Source organism: Cryptotermes secundus, unplaced genomic scaffold (assembly GCF_002891405.2).
Source record: "Cryptotermes secundus unplaced genomic scaffold, Csec_1.0 scaffold22, whole genome shotgun sequence".
In the NCBI taxonomy this organism is placed as follows: Eukaryota; Metazoa; Arthropoda; class Insecta; order Blattodea; family Kalotermitidae; genus Cryptotermes; species Cryptotermes secundus.
The window spans coordinates 56,062-72,000 of record NW_019742961.1 but is presented as its reverse complement, the minus strand read 5'-3'; the positions used below and the strand labels follow the sequence as shown (position 1 = coordinate 72,000).

Genomic DNA, 15,939 nt, shown 5'->3' with positions numbered 1-15,939 from the left:
ATTCATCACTTATTTACAATCCTACCATTCGATGCTGTACAGTCTTGTTACTGACAGTCTCGTAAATAACCCTCAAAGGACATCATCTCTTCAGAATGCAATTTTGTAGCGGACCTAGTGAGACGGTTCCTTCAGCTTATGTACACACACACTACCTCTTCTCTGAAACTGCGTCCGACCAGAGGAACGAACATCTGTATGCACGATACAGCCTCATCCAGAGGTTGTACCTGACATATAGACCAACTGTTCCCGTGGGAAATGCAATTTTTAGAGCCACTGTGACATATTCAGATGAGACATCCGTACCTCAGCTTCATACTGAATGCCTTCAAAGTCTACACTCGTAGTTATTTTGGCCCCTCCTGCTATGTCATTATACCAGTCACACAAACACATGTTTCCAAAGTGCACACATCGTGCAGAACTAACCGGAAACTCATCCTCTCTTAACCTGCTAAATCCAATGGCAACTGAACGTACATTCGTGATGGGAGGGTGGCAATTTTACTATAGCGAATGTTGGTTAAACTTTAGGCTATAATCAGTGTTGTAAAATGCATTCAGAATGCTCTTCATGATTTCTGCTGTTAGCATCAGTAAGAAATTTGAGACGCTATTTTCAGCAATAAAATATCCCAGATACAGTTTTTAAACTCATCTCTACTCCAGCCTTCCACAGAACTTAAAATAATTTGCATTAGTATAGATTTTCTGTGTTTTAGAAATATAGTATTGATAGCATACTTTAAAACCTTTCTCCTTCATATAGGACTCAGGTTTGGTATTACGTTTCTCAAAGCTGGAAATGCTGTATCATCACCAGTAGAAAATTTTCAACAATATTATTTTCTCTCGAAGCCTTTCGCGTGTCTAAGACTGCTTATTCAATACGCTGACAGCTAACCTCTACATTTGGAGAACGTTCCTTTTTACCGAAAAAAAGCCAAGCTGTGGTGACGTGGCGATAACTATAGTACCTAACATTATAAGTCATAATTTTCTCACTGCAATCACAAAGATGAGATACGCATTCAAAACGCTGGTTGGAAACTTCTTGGAAAACATCCACTTTCAACGCCAAGAAACAGCTTAGATGATGTCAATGTCATGGATCTTAGGTGGATGGATTATGAGGATTGGAAGTGGATGCAACCAGTTCAGGATTTCATTTAATCCTGGCAACTGAACTTTCAGATCCTGACAGCAAAGTGTCGTGTAGTTAGGATGCCTGTACTTCTCAGGTTCCCATTCCTGAAGACGAATTCTAAATGGAAAATCGAGACTGGTAGGGTGTGAAAATAATTAGAACAGTGTTCGCTCTATGAATTACTGTGTTGGCTTCTTCGTTCGTAATTCATTTACTGACGCTCTAAGCAATTCAGACTCTAAGCCGTTGAATGGTTCAATGACTGCAAACAATTAATTGGAAAGGATGTGCAAGAAAACAGTCGGGGTGTAATTAAGCGTACTAAGCCGGCGTTTATCTAGAAATACTGAGAGAAACCACAAGAACCCTTAATCAGGATTACCGGTGTGTTGATCGGGATCCGAACATGTACCTCCCGAATACAAGTCAGAAGCTTTACCGCTGGAACAAACTTGCGGTGTGGAATTATACATGAGGCCATGCTTTTTGCTTGTGCTCATAAACGGAACGATCTCCAAAGGCTAGCAATTTAAAAGCCCTATATCAGGGAGGATCATGTAATCATCCATGCCTTCACCCCCCCCCCCAATTTTCACCCGCTCCTCGACCAGTAGCGAGAGCGTGGAGCCAATCTGCTGAGGTCAGCAGGAATTTTATTTCGTGATCGTGTTAATTTGGAGAGCATTTCGAAGCTGTTTTATTCGGTCCTATAGTTATTGCATCTGTGTTCTCTTGATGTCGGGCGACCGCTGTGCCCTGTTTCCTAAGCAGACGCCAAGAACTGCTTGAATTACACGGACTTGTATGTCCTCTCACATAATATTAACACTGAGTGATACTGTAACTATAGAAACTGGAATATGGGTCTTAGTGTTACCGGTCACATGACTGAACTGCTTTTAAATGTTGATGCCGGAATTTGAAACAAACGATATTTAAAAAGGAAGTTCTTATTTCTCAAAGCGCGCTGTGTTGCCACTGAAAAGAAAAGTCGGTTAACGATACTTGTACTTATAAAAACGTTTTCTTTTTATGTTGAGAATCATGCAAACCCCATACATACACTCAGAATTACTGTATTTTTGGACTCTTGCAACATCCGATATTCTAGAGACAAGATAACACGACATTTCGAAAACTGTATCTGTTTCCGTCCTCAGGCGTGAGGGGAAGATACCTACTATGTTGGGTCACTTAGAAAGAGCTAATAGTGATCGAGGTTACCTATTTCTAAGGGACCCAACTGAGTAGGTGTCTTCCCCCCTCACCTGAAGACAGAAAAAGATCCCGTCTGCGAAACGTCGTGTTTTCTTGTATCTAGAATACCGGACGATGGAGTTGTCCAAAAAGACAGTAATTCTGAGTGTCAGAATCGTCAAAACCCTTTAGAATCTGCCGTGGATACATTCTGTACGAAAAAAATAAAATTTCTCCATGTTAAATTTTCTAACGCATATACTAACTACTTAGAGGTTTAAGGCGATATAGAAACTGTCACCCGTAATGGTGACTAATAAGACGGGTTTCGGATTGGATGATTGGATTTATTGCACCTTATATATGCACAAATTCGACACTTCAGGTAATAGAGAGCTATCACTTATTTAACGCACTTTCAGTTCTCCTTTACACACGTAATAGGATTCTCAATCTTCACTAGTCGTATCCCGGCAACGGATTTATCGCAATCTCACTGTAACTTAAAATCACACATGGAGTCTTCTTGTCACAGCCTAATTCCTCTCAATCCATTATCCTGCAACTGCCAATTCGAAGACTCGCTCAATTCAATTCCAAGGCTGGAGTCCCGAAACTCGACTCATCACTGTCGACTACTGGTCTAGATTCCTACTACTTCTTCTCACCAAAGGCAGTCACACTGCGACTGACGGTGAGTCAGTCAGTAAGTCTTGGTGTCGAGCCCCATCTGGGGCTCATGACCATATAGTAATTATTACCTTTGATAGTTACGGTCTTGTTTCTGTGGGGCGCCCTCTCTGACGAGAGGACGGATCTGTATTTTTTATACGCTGCTGGCCCATGCCAGCGCAGTCTTACTCGGCTTCGAGTACCTTTGGACTCGCGACCATATTTTACTGTCTCAGATTTGAGACTTCCCTTTTCGTCGCCTCCTACGACTCGTATGAATGGTTCCTCTCAACTTTTAACCGTATTTTTATAACATCTTGGCACAGACCACACAGAAAATACGGCCTTTTTTGTTAAGGAGGCGTGTTTAGTGTTACGTTACATAAAAATGGAAGTCCTTCTGTTGCATGCTTACGCTTCTGGGAAAGTGTATATCGAGTCGTTGCCTAGCAATTGGTACACACGTCACAATACGAAATTAAGAAGGAAGTAAATCCTTATTATATATCTTGACAAATGGTTCGAGTGTATATTCAACCGAAATAGTAATGAAAATAATGAAAATTATAGGTATTATACTGTAAGTCTACAAACTCCTGGATGACAGAATTAGAAATATCTCCACTATGAATTCAAATAATTTAGAAATGAAGAGGAACGACTGATTCCTTCCATAATATATGTCTCCGATTTCTCTTACAGGGAAAGGTAGATGTTGCAGGGGGCCGAAACTAAACACTCCTCTAGAGTAATGTTTATTTTGTAAAAATTAGCATCTAAAATACTGGGCTATAAATTATACGCTTATTGACTGCCATCAGAGGCATGTGAATGCAGGAATTCAGCCCATATTCACAAGCAGACCTCTCGCTACCTTCATCTGAAACTCGTCAGCAACCCCTTAACAATATACATTGTCCATGTGTCTACGAACTGAGGTAAATATTAATTTAGTTCACTAATTTTCAACATCGCCAACTTTAACTCATGCACCTCTAATTCAATTAGAGTTCACTTGGATTCAAATCACACTACGTGTAACTGAAGTTACGTTCTGAAAGTTGTTACAGAATGTATGTGTCATGTATTAAATTAACCTATCCATGCAGACACACCAACTTGTGAAATAATTTTATATAACTGTAAGCATTAGTTATCTACATATTTGTAGGCCCTAATGAGCAATACCATTACTATGCAGACAACATAAAGTTGGAGTTTCCTGTTTGTAAATATTGTTCTGATGTTTCCAGACTGACTTCCATTATGGGACAGATTTTGTAGAGAAATGAATGTATGTATGTATTTTTCTGTTTGATAACCGCTACATAAATTGTTCTGACTTCCATTAAAACTGATAAAATATTCACGGAATATGAAATTGTTTACATCGTTGTTTTATTACATTTTTGCGCCTCCGTATGACCGTTTAACAAAAGAATTCATCACATAAATTTTGCAGTGGTTGACCCAAATGACTGAAATACCGCCGTCACCACCATCACCACCACTAACAACAACAACAACAACTACAACAAAAGCAACAACAACAATAATAATAATAATACAATTGAATTTTTATTGATTTTCCTGCTAACTCAAGAGCCCAAGGGCCAATTACGAAGTGAGTACGAATGACGGAAAGAAGCAAACACACACACACAGTACAAAATAAGGCTTGAATAATAACGATGGTAATTAACATAACAATGTGGTGCGTACCACCCCACACGTGACGTTTTGGTGTCAGTAGCTGGCGGCTCGGAGCGAATTGGATTCTTCAGCAGTGGTTACAACCGAAAATAAGTGGCAATTTGGTGTCAGTAGTCACCCAGCCATAAACTCGTGACAATTGGTGTTAGACGTGGTACGGATTGGGACGAAGATCTATTTTACAGTGCCACTCGTCAAAAATGGAAAACATAGAATTCCTTAAAGCAGTACTTGAAGAAATGAATGCCAACATGAAAACCATGCAAGACGACACAAAAGCCGACCGAGAACAAGGAAAAGCAGAACGGAAGCCGATCAAGAAGAAAGGAAGAAAGCAATAATGGCCGGCCAGGAACAGATGCAAGAGATAATCAGAGCCACTCAAGAGAAGATGGAGGCCGTAACACAATCCACACGGGATGAGAAGGTCCAAAAGCGAGGCGAAAACATCATGACGCGCGTTAAATACGAGATAAAGAGTGCCATGAGACGACGGTCTGCCACGAAGAGACGGAGGCATGTACAGAGGAGATTCAGCCGAATCCAAGACTGATGCAGTCCGTACCGGAGATTCAAGAAGTCCCCATGGAAGAAGCCGCTGTGATGCCGGTCGGAGGGCTGAATAAACGGCGTAGGGGCCGGAATCTGGCCGCGAAGTGCCACCAGAAACCAAAGGGAAGGATCCAGGAAAATTTGAATCCCAGAAGAGATTGACCTTCGCCGGCAGGAAGATGACTCACCATGCAAGAGTGGCATGGCGCAGGGAAAACTTCGTCAGAAAAGAACGGACCAGGAATCAAGCGGCACGAGAAACCCTGAAACGACGAATGGACGGGGAGATACTGTGGAAAGGCCCGGAATACAACAATGGTATAAGGGACAGAAGCCTGAGACAGCAGCTACAAGCAGAAATGGAATGAATGACCTAGGTGGCGGACGGCCGCGGTACCTGAGGAAATGATACCTGAAGGGACTACGACTGGAAAGCACGGGAAAACTTGATACGACTTTTCGGAACACTACGAGACTGGAGATCACCAAGCGAATGGTCAGATCTACTGTTGGGTTGCGGACAATCAAGTACTGGACATGGTGGACGGTTAGACCTCCTCCGAAGCGGAAAAATAGACTGCATAAGGGCAGGAGACGGTCTTGACCGCTAGACAGATAGAGAGAGAGAGAGGAAGAGGAAAACTTTGCATCATTGTGAGAACATGAACTGACTGGAACCTTATAAGGGAACCGCTAGGAACGAACTGCCCTTGAGGATGAAGCGGATGTAAAGACGCAACGAGCAGAAACCTCAGAGAGAAGGAACAGTGATGCTCTGATATGCCATTCGGGACGAACATCCTTAAAGCGGGAACAATGTAACGTGGATGGACAAAGCGTTGCTAGGTAACCAACCGGTAAACACACGCTTTACACGCTCGTAACAATAGAACAACGAAGTTAGGCAACCCGCTTCTAAGCAACAGCTCGGTAAACAGACTTCCGCGCAGGCGGAATGACGTCACATTGCAACAGTGCTATCACGTGACTCGTTTTCTGTGGTCACTGTTGAGGCTAAATAGTGCGATTCCAGGAATAACGAAGGAATTGTTTCAGAGTATTTCAGAGTGTGAGACTGTGTTTCAGTGACAGTGAGAGAGTTCTTGACAGGAGAGAGCCACGGGAATTTCGTAGGAGACCTTGGAAGTCTTAAAGTGTGATTTGAAGACTGTGCTTATGTGTAATTAAACGAGATTGTAGCCAAAGGTCTAATAAATCCAATAATCCGAACTAGAACCCGTCATTCTCGTCAGACGTACCATCCTGCACACGACAATTCGGAGATAATGAAAAAAAATTATAATTTCGGAGGTAATGAAAATAAGAACAATAATAATGATGTCACGTTAAGGGGGAACTATTAGACGGGCTTTGGATTGGATGTTTGGATTTATTGCACTTGTACACTCAACACGTAGCTACAAGCAATAAAGCACGACTGCTATTCTTCGCACTTTACAGTTCACTGCTGCAAACACTAGTGCCCTCAGTCTATTACAGCCTCTACTAGCCGTTTTCTGGCAACGGGGATTAATACAGGAACAATAAGAGCCTCACAGCGTTACACGCTCCAAATATCACTGTACACAGCGAACAAAAAGTCTTCTCTTCATAGTTGGACTTTCAGCAATCAACTGAATTCGTTGTCATCTCTTCTCAGTCATCTTCGATTTACGTCTCAAGAGAGTCGCTCAATTATTCCCTCAGCAGTAGAGTTTCTTTACGACTGGCGGTTCACCGATAAATCAGTTCGTCTTGCCCCCATGCCCCTTGATACTCACGACCAGAAAATTTTTCGACTGAAATCTTGCGATCATAGTCCTTATGTAACATCCTCTCTGACGAGAGTACGAATCTGTCGTTTAAAATTGCTGCTGACCCTCGCCAGAGCAGTCATTCTCAGGTCTGAGTCCCGCGGGACCCATGACCACAGTTTACTGTCTCAGATTCGAGACTCCCCCAACGTGGAGGCCCGGGTCCCCGTATTTATATCCCCTAGGAACAGTGAGGCCCGGGTATACCCCCAGGCTCTGGGTTCCTTTTTCTTCGCCTCGTACGACTCGCAAGGCTACGGTGGAGGTATATGATCCTGCCTCCACACGGTTATCTATCTCAGCCAGCCTTGGATCCTCGTTATATAGCATCGGGTCGGATCCAACAGAAAACAATTTCCATCGTTATAGATTAATAATATTCGATTGTTCCTTACGTATTCGTTGCAGCGGGAACATGTTTTCCGAGTCGTTGCCTAGCAATGAACGTCTACTCAGGTTCCGCTATTCCGGCTTTCAGGTCACAATAATAATAATAATAATAATAATAATAATAATAATAATAATAATAATTCAATAATAACAATAATATTAATCACTAATTTTTTTTCAATTCATTACGTTCATTTTAGAAAATAAATGCATTAAAATTTAGTAATGAGTTGAGTTTCTACGACACATTTTCATAACTTGAAGATAATATGCAAGATATCGCAAGAAAGTGACGCGTGCTTCCTGCTAATATGCGAGTGTGCATGGTAGATCTGCAAAAAGTATATATTAATAATAACACTATTTACTATTCCAGAAACCGGGATAGCTCAGTCAGTATAGCGCCGGGCTAGGGGTCAGGCAGCCGTGGTAAGGTTCCCGGCAGAAATAAATTTTGTCTTTCCTTCATAACGTCCAGACCGGCTCTGGGGCCTTCCCAGTTTCTTATTCAAGGGGTAACGTGTCCTTCCACCAGGGGTAAAGCGGCAGGGGTGTGAAGCTGACAGTTCACCTACATCGTAGTACCGAGGTCAAGAATGGTGCAGCTATATTCTCACTCCCTCATACGTCTTCATGCCGTACTGCATAATTGTTTAATAATTAATTACAATGACAATTTTGCCACTAACTACAATAACAGACTTATGGACACACATTCAGTAGAATATGGAATGAACGTGTATTAAGTTCGTACAGAATTCTTGCGGATCCTGCAAGAAATTCTAACTAAGTTTCGGATCGTCTCTAACGCGGCAGAAATTAGCCACTCAGGAATTATATTTTTAATTCTATGCGATTGAACATTGAAATTAACAGCCACAGTAATGAGAAGATATTAATGATAAAAGAATGTACATAAATCAGGAATTAATGTTACATTTGGTTTCACGATTTCTATAAAAACGGATTGGCAATGCAGAAACAATTTGTTACCTAATACATTTATGTTGGGTGACACAAGTAACATTTTGAGTCGTGCTAGTATCAAGGGAAGGGCCCAAACCGCAACTGGAGACCGATGTTCACATGTCACGTGTCGATGACAGGCGTAACGAACAACAAATCATAACAACGATTACAGCACACGTGATTTCTGATGAAAAATGATTGATACAGCAACAGCGGGAACATCAATTAACAAGGGGACAGAACTAATAAATACGTAAGTCATGTATAGATGCACGAGAAAAAATATTTTTAATATTTACCACGCGAAGGCGTCTCAATTTCATGATTGATTAACGAGCATTCATTTTTGGTTAGTTTTTAATTCCTTAAGATGCTTGATAGCTAAAGGACCGAGCCAAAGCCCAGACGATTAGTCGTCGGCTTCCCACCGTGATGGCCGGCGTTCGAGCCCAGGTAATTTCGTGTGGGATTTGTGGTGGACCAAGTGGCACTGGGGCAGATTTTCTCCGAATACTTTGGTTTCCCCTACCAATTCTAATTCCCCCGACTGCTCCACACTCTCACCTTTCAGCCGGGTTTTGTACAATAGGCCAAATAGTGGCCGACGTACCAAGTGACCTCAGTCGCACCGCATACCAAAAAAACAAACTGCATTGAAAACTAAGCATAGCACCTGCTGTAAGATTCAGTAATTTGATATTTCTCGCTAACAGTCTATGTACTGGTTTAATTAGGTCTTCAATAACTTCTCACACATCCTTAGTGGACTGAATTAATAACTTTCAGTGCGTTTTCTTGGAAAGAGGAACCGAATGTTTAAACGTTATTTGCAATGAATGAGTCATTTAAATTTTACTGCTTTTACATGCAACGCGTGCCTTGCATGTCCGTGACTCTAAATATGTGCCAAGAAACAATTTAAATCAATTTATTAAAATCATCACTAACATAAAACATAATTTAATATCTGCATATATATTTTCCAGTTGTAACGGTTATGTTTTATTTCTCGGTGTCCAGAAATCCTATTATCACCCTAATATCCTGCAAGTAGATCATACACCTTTTTCCAAGTCTCGTTAGTGATAAGGAAGTGTATCACGAACTGTTGATTACATTCATTGCTCGAGATCGTTTTCAGCGGTTGTACGCGGTAGCGTATTTGGTTGAAGCACTACGCTACAAGGCGGAAGATTGCCGGTTCGATTCCCGATGAACTTCTTGGATTTTTCAGTTGACCTATTCCTTCAATCCGCACTATGGCCCTTGGGTGGACTCAGCCTCTAACAGAAATGAGTACCAGGAATGTTCCTGGTGGTAAGGGGCGGCCCGCGCGTAAGGCTGACAACCTTACAGCCATCTGTGAGCCGATTGCCTAGATAATGTGGGAGCCTCAACGTCTCACAACCCTATACGCCACCACGTTCTGTTACAGGGATAGTTTAGCTACTTTATGGCAAGAGTGAAGGAGAAATTCCCCTAAACCGATACCACCGGATTCAGTGGTATGATCGAGTCATTAAATCAACATTCGCCCATATATAATGAAGAAATCAATTGTAAATCTTAGAACATTTGGGCACCATTGGATTGTGATCTAAAGCGTTATATCTCCTCCAGTCCGCTCGGTTTTTAAGTGTTGCAGAGATCTACTAATATCTACAGAATAATCTCTGAGAGGTTTCAAAGTGTTGAATGTATTGCAGAGTTCTGTCTTCTGGGATATAACTCCGTGTGGAGCTTCGAAAGCAGCCGAATTTTCGGAAAGACTCATCACCTATATTTTCACATTTGAAAATAACACAAGCAAGAAACGAGGCAAATTGAATTGAAAAGAAAAATGTTAGAATTTCCCCCTGAGTAGCAACAATGAATATTTTTATTTTCTTTTTTAAATGGCTATAAATGTACGTTTCGTAGTAGAATTAGCTAATGGCTTAAACGTTCCTATCAGAAAAGGGGGAAAATAATCACCAAATACCAGTTATTTCCTCGTTTCATGGGCAGAATCAAAATTCCGATCAAAAATATTCAGAAGTTGGAAGTAAAATTGTAAACGCTTTGAAATATCGCCATTTTCTGCTGACCCAAAGAAAAACGTTAGGAAGGAAAATACTGAGAAAGTTACAGAACTATCCAAATTTATATACGCTGATATATAGCATAATCAGTAATTATCTTAAACTCAATAGAACAGAATGTCTTCTGGTTGCAACATAATGTCTGTCTTTCTTGCAGGACCACAGCAGTTCATGGTCGTGCTAAATGGGGCACCACGGAAGTCTAGACGGTTTGCAGGCCAAGATTCAAACCCGAGGTCTACAAAATGCGAAACAAGAAATAAGATATTTGTATTCGCAGTAAATGAATACGAAGGGAAAAGAGATGTATATAAGAATTTTGACTTTTCATTCATACTCATTGAGGCAATTATTCTCGCATTTGTAGTTTAATATATCTATGTTCCGTACATACATTCATTTCATCAGTGGCTCTACAGCCCTTTGTTGGGTCCTGGCCTCTTCTTCAGTTTCGTAATTTTACTTTACACAGACGGTAGGGCTCTCTGTACGAGTGAGCAGCCCGTCGCAAGGCCGCTATCTACACAGAGGACAACACAAACTCAGAATAAATGCACACACACATCCAAGCCTTGAGTGGGATTCAAACCAACGATCCCAGCGTGCGGACGAGAGAAGACAGTTCATATCTCAAACGGGCCGACTACTGTCATGGACCTATGATCACTACATTAATTTGAAATGTCCTACAAAATGGCGGAAACGAGTACAGAAAAAAAACTGTCTCTGTTCAAGCAGAAAGGAAAGTTTAAGAACCAATTTTTTTGAAACCCAACAAATGGGATTCAAGCACTTCAGAACAGAGACGCAGGCTAATGAAATCTCAGAACAAACTGACAGTACTTATATTATTCGGGGAATGTTGACTACGTATATTGTCATATTATCCGCAGGAGAAAGTAAGGTTAAGTTAATTCAAATTACTTTTAATCAAATGCAGATGTAATTAAATGTCAAACGAGATGTAAAATATAAGGAATAGGTTAGGTTGAAAAAAGAACATGCAAGTTTCTCAACCACTACAAGCGTCTGATGTTTTCGTATTCTCTGCATGTCAGCTAACTCCTCGAATACACTAATCGTTTCGAAACTATTACTTGTTATGAACTCACGTGATTTTCCACATTGGACAGAAGCGCTTTAGTAGACCTTCAGCAGAGTTCTTCAAATTGTGAGTCAGTTCTTTAAGCATATAAGAAAGAGGCATGCCTTACCCTTTAAATATAAATGTATGTATTCTATACCTCTTCCTCCGGGAGTAAATCGGCCGGGGTGTGGAGCTGACCACTCACCTCCAACTAGTCCGAGGTCAAGAAAATGTGGATTTATACATCCACTGCCCCACACACCTTCATGGAATAGTGCTTAATTAGTGAAGCATAGGGACAACGTTACCTTTTATATATATACCTAATTAAAGTTCTGTTAATATCTTTATAATGATTAAAATACTTGAGAGAGACCAGAAGGAAGAATCAGGTCTCACTGACCTACAAAATCATGTATGTTCAAACAGCCATGGAACAGACCGGTCAACAGTTGTGTTGTTAATTTCCAATAGAATTAATCTTAGTTATTAAGTACCTCTTCGTGTTCTTGACAATAAATGGTAGCAGTTCAGGCAGTAACAACATGCTTAACAGTAGGGGAAAAAATCATTCCTACTGTTCTAGTTGTTTGATCTGATCCCGTATTCCAGCAAACAATTTAACTATACAACAGAGGTAGACTTAGAAGAGATAAGGGCCCATTCTGAACCACTCTCCATATATATGTCTGAAAGTACTGTTCAACATAATGTAATCCTCAATTAAGATCGCTTTTCTGATGGGGAAAATTCGAACCAGACAGACCTTAATAACTATAAAGCGACTTCCAAACTAGGGAATCTAATGTGAATTTAAGGTATCACGTAATCTGCTAACAAAATTTATTTAGTTCTGAAAAAATATACATAGATCTACATCCTTAATAAACTATAAGCAACAATATTATCGGCTATAAGATTATTTCATAGAGGCCATAACGTGTAACCAGAGTATCAAAACGAATGTTAATATATATCTCCAAATATTTATTCAATATGTATCATACACAAATACTATAATCGTTACTTTATGCAATGTGAAAAACTTCTGTTTTACTGTTAAGTGTCTTTATACAAGATGAATTTCACAACCAGTAAATTAATTTACTCATAATGTTTACAATTTGCATTTATTTATTTTCGCTCATATTTTTTTAACGTTCGACTTTGAATTCGTCGTTTGTTTGTGATGTAACTGAGTATGGCATCAGGATAATGGGGCAGCTTTTTGGCCTAAATATGGGCCATTACATTTTTTGTTATTCTTTCATATATTGAAACTAAATGAAATTATGTTTGTCAATACGCTCCCTTACTATGCAAACAGGTGACTCTAGTAGGAATAAAAAAAACATGTTTAAAGTTGTGGAGACACTTCCCGGACAGTAACCTCGTGCTAAAGACTCAATTGAGAACAAAATATTGAAACTAATCTTAAAGACATATAAAATGCATTGCTGTGGATAAATTTTGGGCCCAATTTTCAAGTTGAATCTTTCGCCGCGCTGTATCAATTACTTTCAAAATATTTACAATTTATATATACACATTCATGCAGAAGATTGTATTTCTTCTGAATAAAAACAGGCTATGTGATATTCATGATTAAATTATTGTAAAAACATTCTATATATTCTTGCATTAATATCTTAAATAGAGTATAGAACCACAGTAACACTGCAGAGCCCATACGAAGTTTTACATATTGCTATAATTTCTACAGCACTGGTTAAAAGCGAAAATATGATTATTTACGATCAGTTGAAGATGCATGCAATGCAGGGTTGCAGTCATAACGATTACAAAGTTGCAACTCATGGGTAGTAACAATTTAATAAATAACATATTCTATACAGATAAAAGACCTCACTTACTTAAATATAGCCAAGAATGTGACTAGTATGTTTCTGGAATGTGTTCTGTTACGACCAAAGTGTGTTGGAAGTAACATGTATTGTACACACTAACAGCAACACTTCGCAAATCTCATCGCCTCGTGAATGTCGTGAAGATATTTTTTATTGTCATGTTGCAAGATATCCTAGGCAATTTAATTAGAAACAGCCTACCAGGTAAGTAACTATCAACTGTTCTGCTGACAACAAACTATTACAAGAAAAATTTTGGTGGAGGGTTAATATTAGTGTCAAAAAATTATTTTGACCACAGATTAAACGAATTTTCTCCCAGTAATAACCTATATTACTCCCTATCAAAGTAATGGATATATTCGATATTGATAATTATTCCGTATACTCCCACTGTCCCTAGTTCATTCCTCTGTTATTTACAATTGTCAATTACTCGCATCTTAAAATGGACTTACGTAATGGCGATCGTATTAATGGGGCAAGCTGCAATAACTAATTTTCAGGGGCCTGATGGGTTAGGAGTTCGCCGGCGATTAGCCCCTACGTTAAGCCGTCCCATTGTGGAAGTACTCGGACCACGTGGTGTAGAGGTTTTGTCCGGAAATATGGGTTTTGTTTTCTTGCCAGAATACGGAGTTAATGGCCTAGGTTTTGTCGGCTTCCCAGCAACCGAACTATGGTGATCTCGTTGAGAAACGGCGGTAGGAGACTTCTTTTTGCTGCTAGGGATATTCGGTACTTTATATAAATTTGAAGTTGATAAGGACTTCTTATCGTTTCTGGGATCTGTAATGTTATGGTGATGTAGTGCCAAGGCTTCCTGGATACATGTAGCTGCTAGTTTCAATCGCCTCTCGATGTCATCGGCTTGCCTAATATCAGGCGATGAATACAGTGCTCTGCATAACTGAGAGGAGCTCTGCTTGGTCGACAGCGCTTCTAGTGGCGAACTCTGAGACACTTCAACGCGTATCTTGTCTCTAGGAACTGGACTCGATGGGCAAGAAGACATTTCCTGAGAAGAACATAAAGGACTCTTGCAGCAAAATATGTTCTAGGAACTTCAACATGGTCATTGTCATTACCAACCGAACTAAAACTATGCAAAGAAATCTGATTTGGTGCCGACTTCTTTGGAAATATTTAAATAAGGCATTTATGCAGGTTTCTTATTGCTGACAGAAATCAAAATCGGAACCAGACATATATATATATATATATATCTTTATTGGTTTAATTTCCTTACTTCGAAAAAGTTAAAATAAGCTTATGCGATCTCAGTGCTGTCTGTATGTATGTGTACATCCCCCCTATCAACTTTTGAATGTCTGAAACAATCTTACTGAAACGCTGCGTGTATATCACGGCACCTGACGCTATCTCAGTGGCGTACGTCATACATCTCTCCTGTCAGTCTGCGTGTCTCTATGTGTATCCCCTTATCGCTGCTAGGCAACGCAGCAACGAATACATAATCGGCAATTGAAGAATTTTTGAACTCGTCGTTTTCTATGCGGTCCGTGTCATATCGAGGAAAGTATGCAATTAGTTATTTCCAATCCCATGATGAGGAGGGGTCGAATACCTCCACCGTAGCCCTGCGAGTCGTAGGAGGCGACGAAAAGGGAAGTCTCGAATCTGAGACAGTAAAACAGGATCAAGAGTCCCACGGGGCTCGGACCCGAAAATGACTGCGTTGGCGAGGGCCAGCAGCAATTGTAAACTACAGACCCGTCCTTTCGTCAGAGAGAGCGCCCCACATCAACAAATCCACAACTGTTTGACAGTAATAAGAATGTGGTTTAAGCCCCAAATGGGTGCTTTATTCCAGGACAGACTGGCCGACTGACGGTCGTCGTAACATAAGACTCTGACTCAGTTCTTTCCAGATTTTGTTGCTTTGTGTGACATGTTGTGTTAAGGAACGGAGAAAATTGACACTCTGACGGAAAGCCAAACGGTCTAGCTCCCTAATACATGCATCAGTTATCACCGTTACTGTAATCAGCAAGAGTTGAATGCGTGGCCCACATTCCCAGTTCGGTTATGGTGTCCCGATTAATTACGGATAATTACCCGTAATGTTACTTCTATGCCTATATAATTTCATATATATGTAAATACATATACTTGGTTAAACCGTCACAACAACAAATGTATACTCGGCTTAATGTTTTATAAATAAACATAATAAATATTATAATTTAAGTTTATAAAATATAAGTATATATACACATGTATCTAGGATATAATCAAAAGTGTATACAAGTATGTTGATTATTTTGAAGAATATTACAAAATATAAAAATATTTAAAATATTAAACTTTATTAAATTTGTAAGATTTGAGGCTTTCACGGCGGTGACTATGAAGAAAGCAGTCTTCTGGGATTTGGCACCGTGTATATGTGGTCGTTCTCACGGTCTTGTCGCTTGCAGATTTC

At 40.0% G+C, this 15,939-nt stretch overlaps 1 protein-coding gene across 1 annotated transcript in view; it reads right to left on the bottom strand.

The window, feature by feature from the left end:
• Nucleotides 1-12,451: 12,451 nt before the first annotated feature.
• The window catches only part of LOC111873401, a 9,663-nt gene continuing 6,175 nt past the window's right edge, over nt 12,452-15,939 (bottom strand). The window contains exon 4 of the mRNA XM_023868080.2: nt 12,452-14,511. Within this exon, the coding sequence (XP_023723848.1) occupies nt 13,996-14,511 (516 nt within the window). The 3' untranslated portion in view covers nt 12,452-13,995. The remainder of the gene's footprint in view (nt 14,512-15,939) is intronic.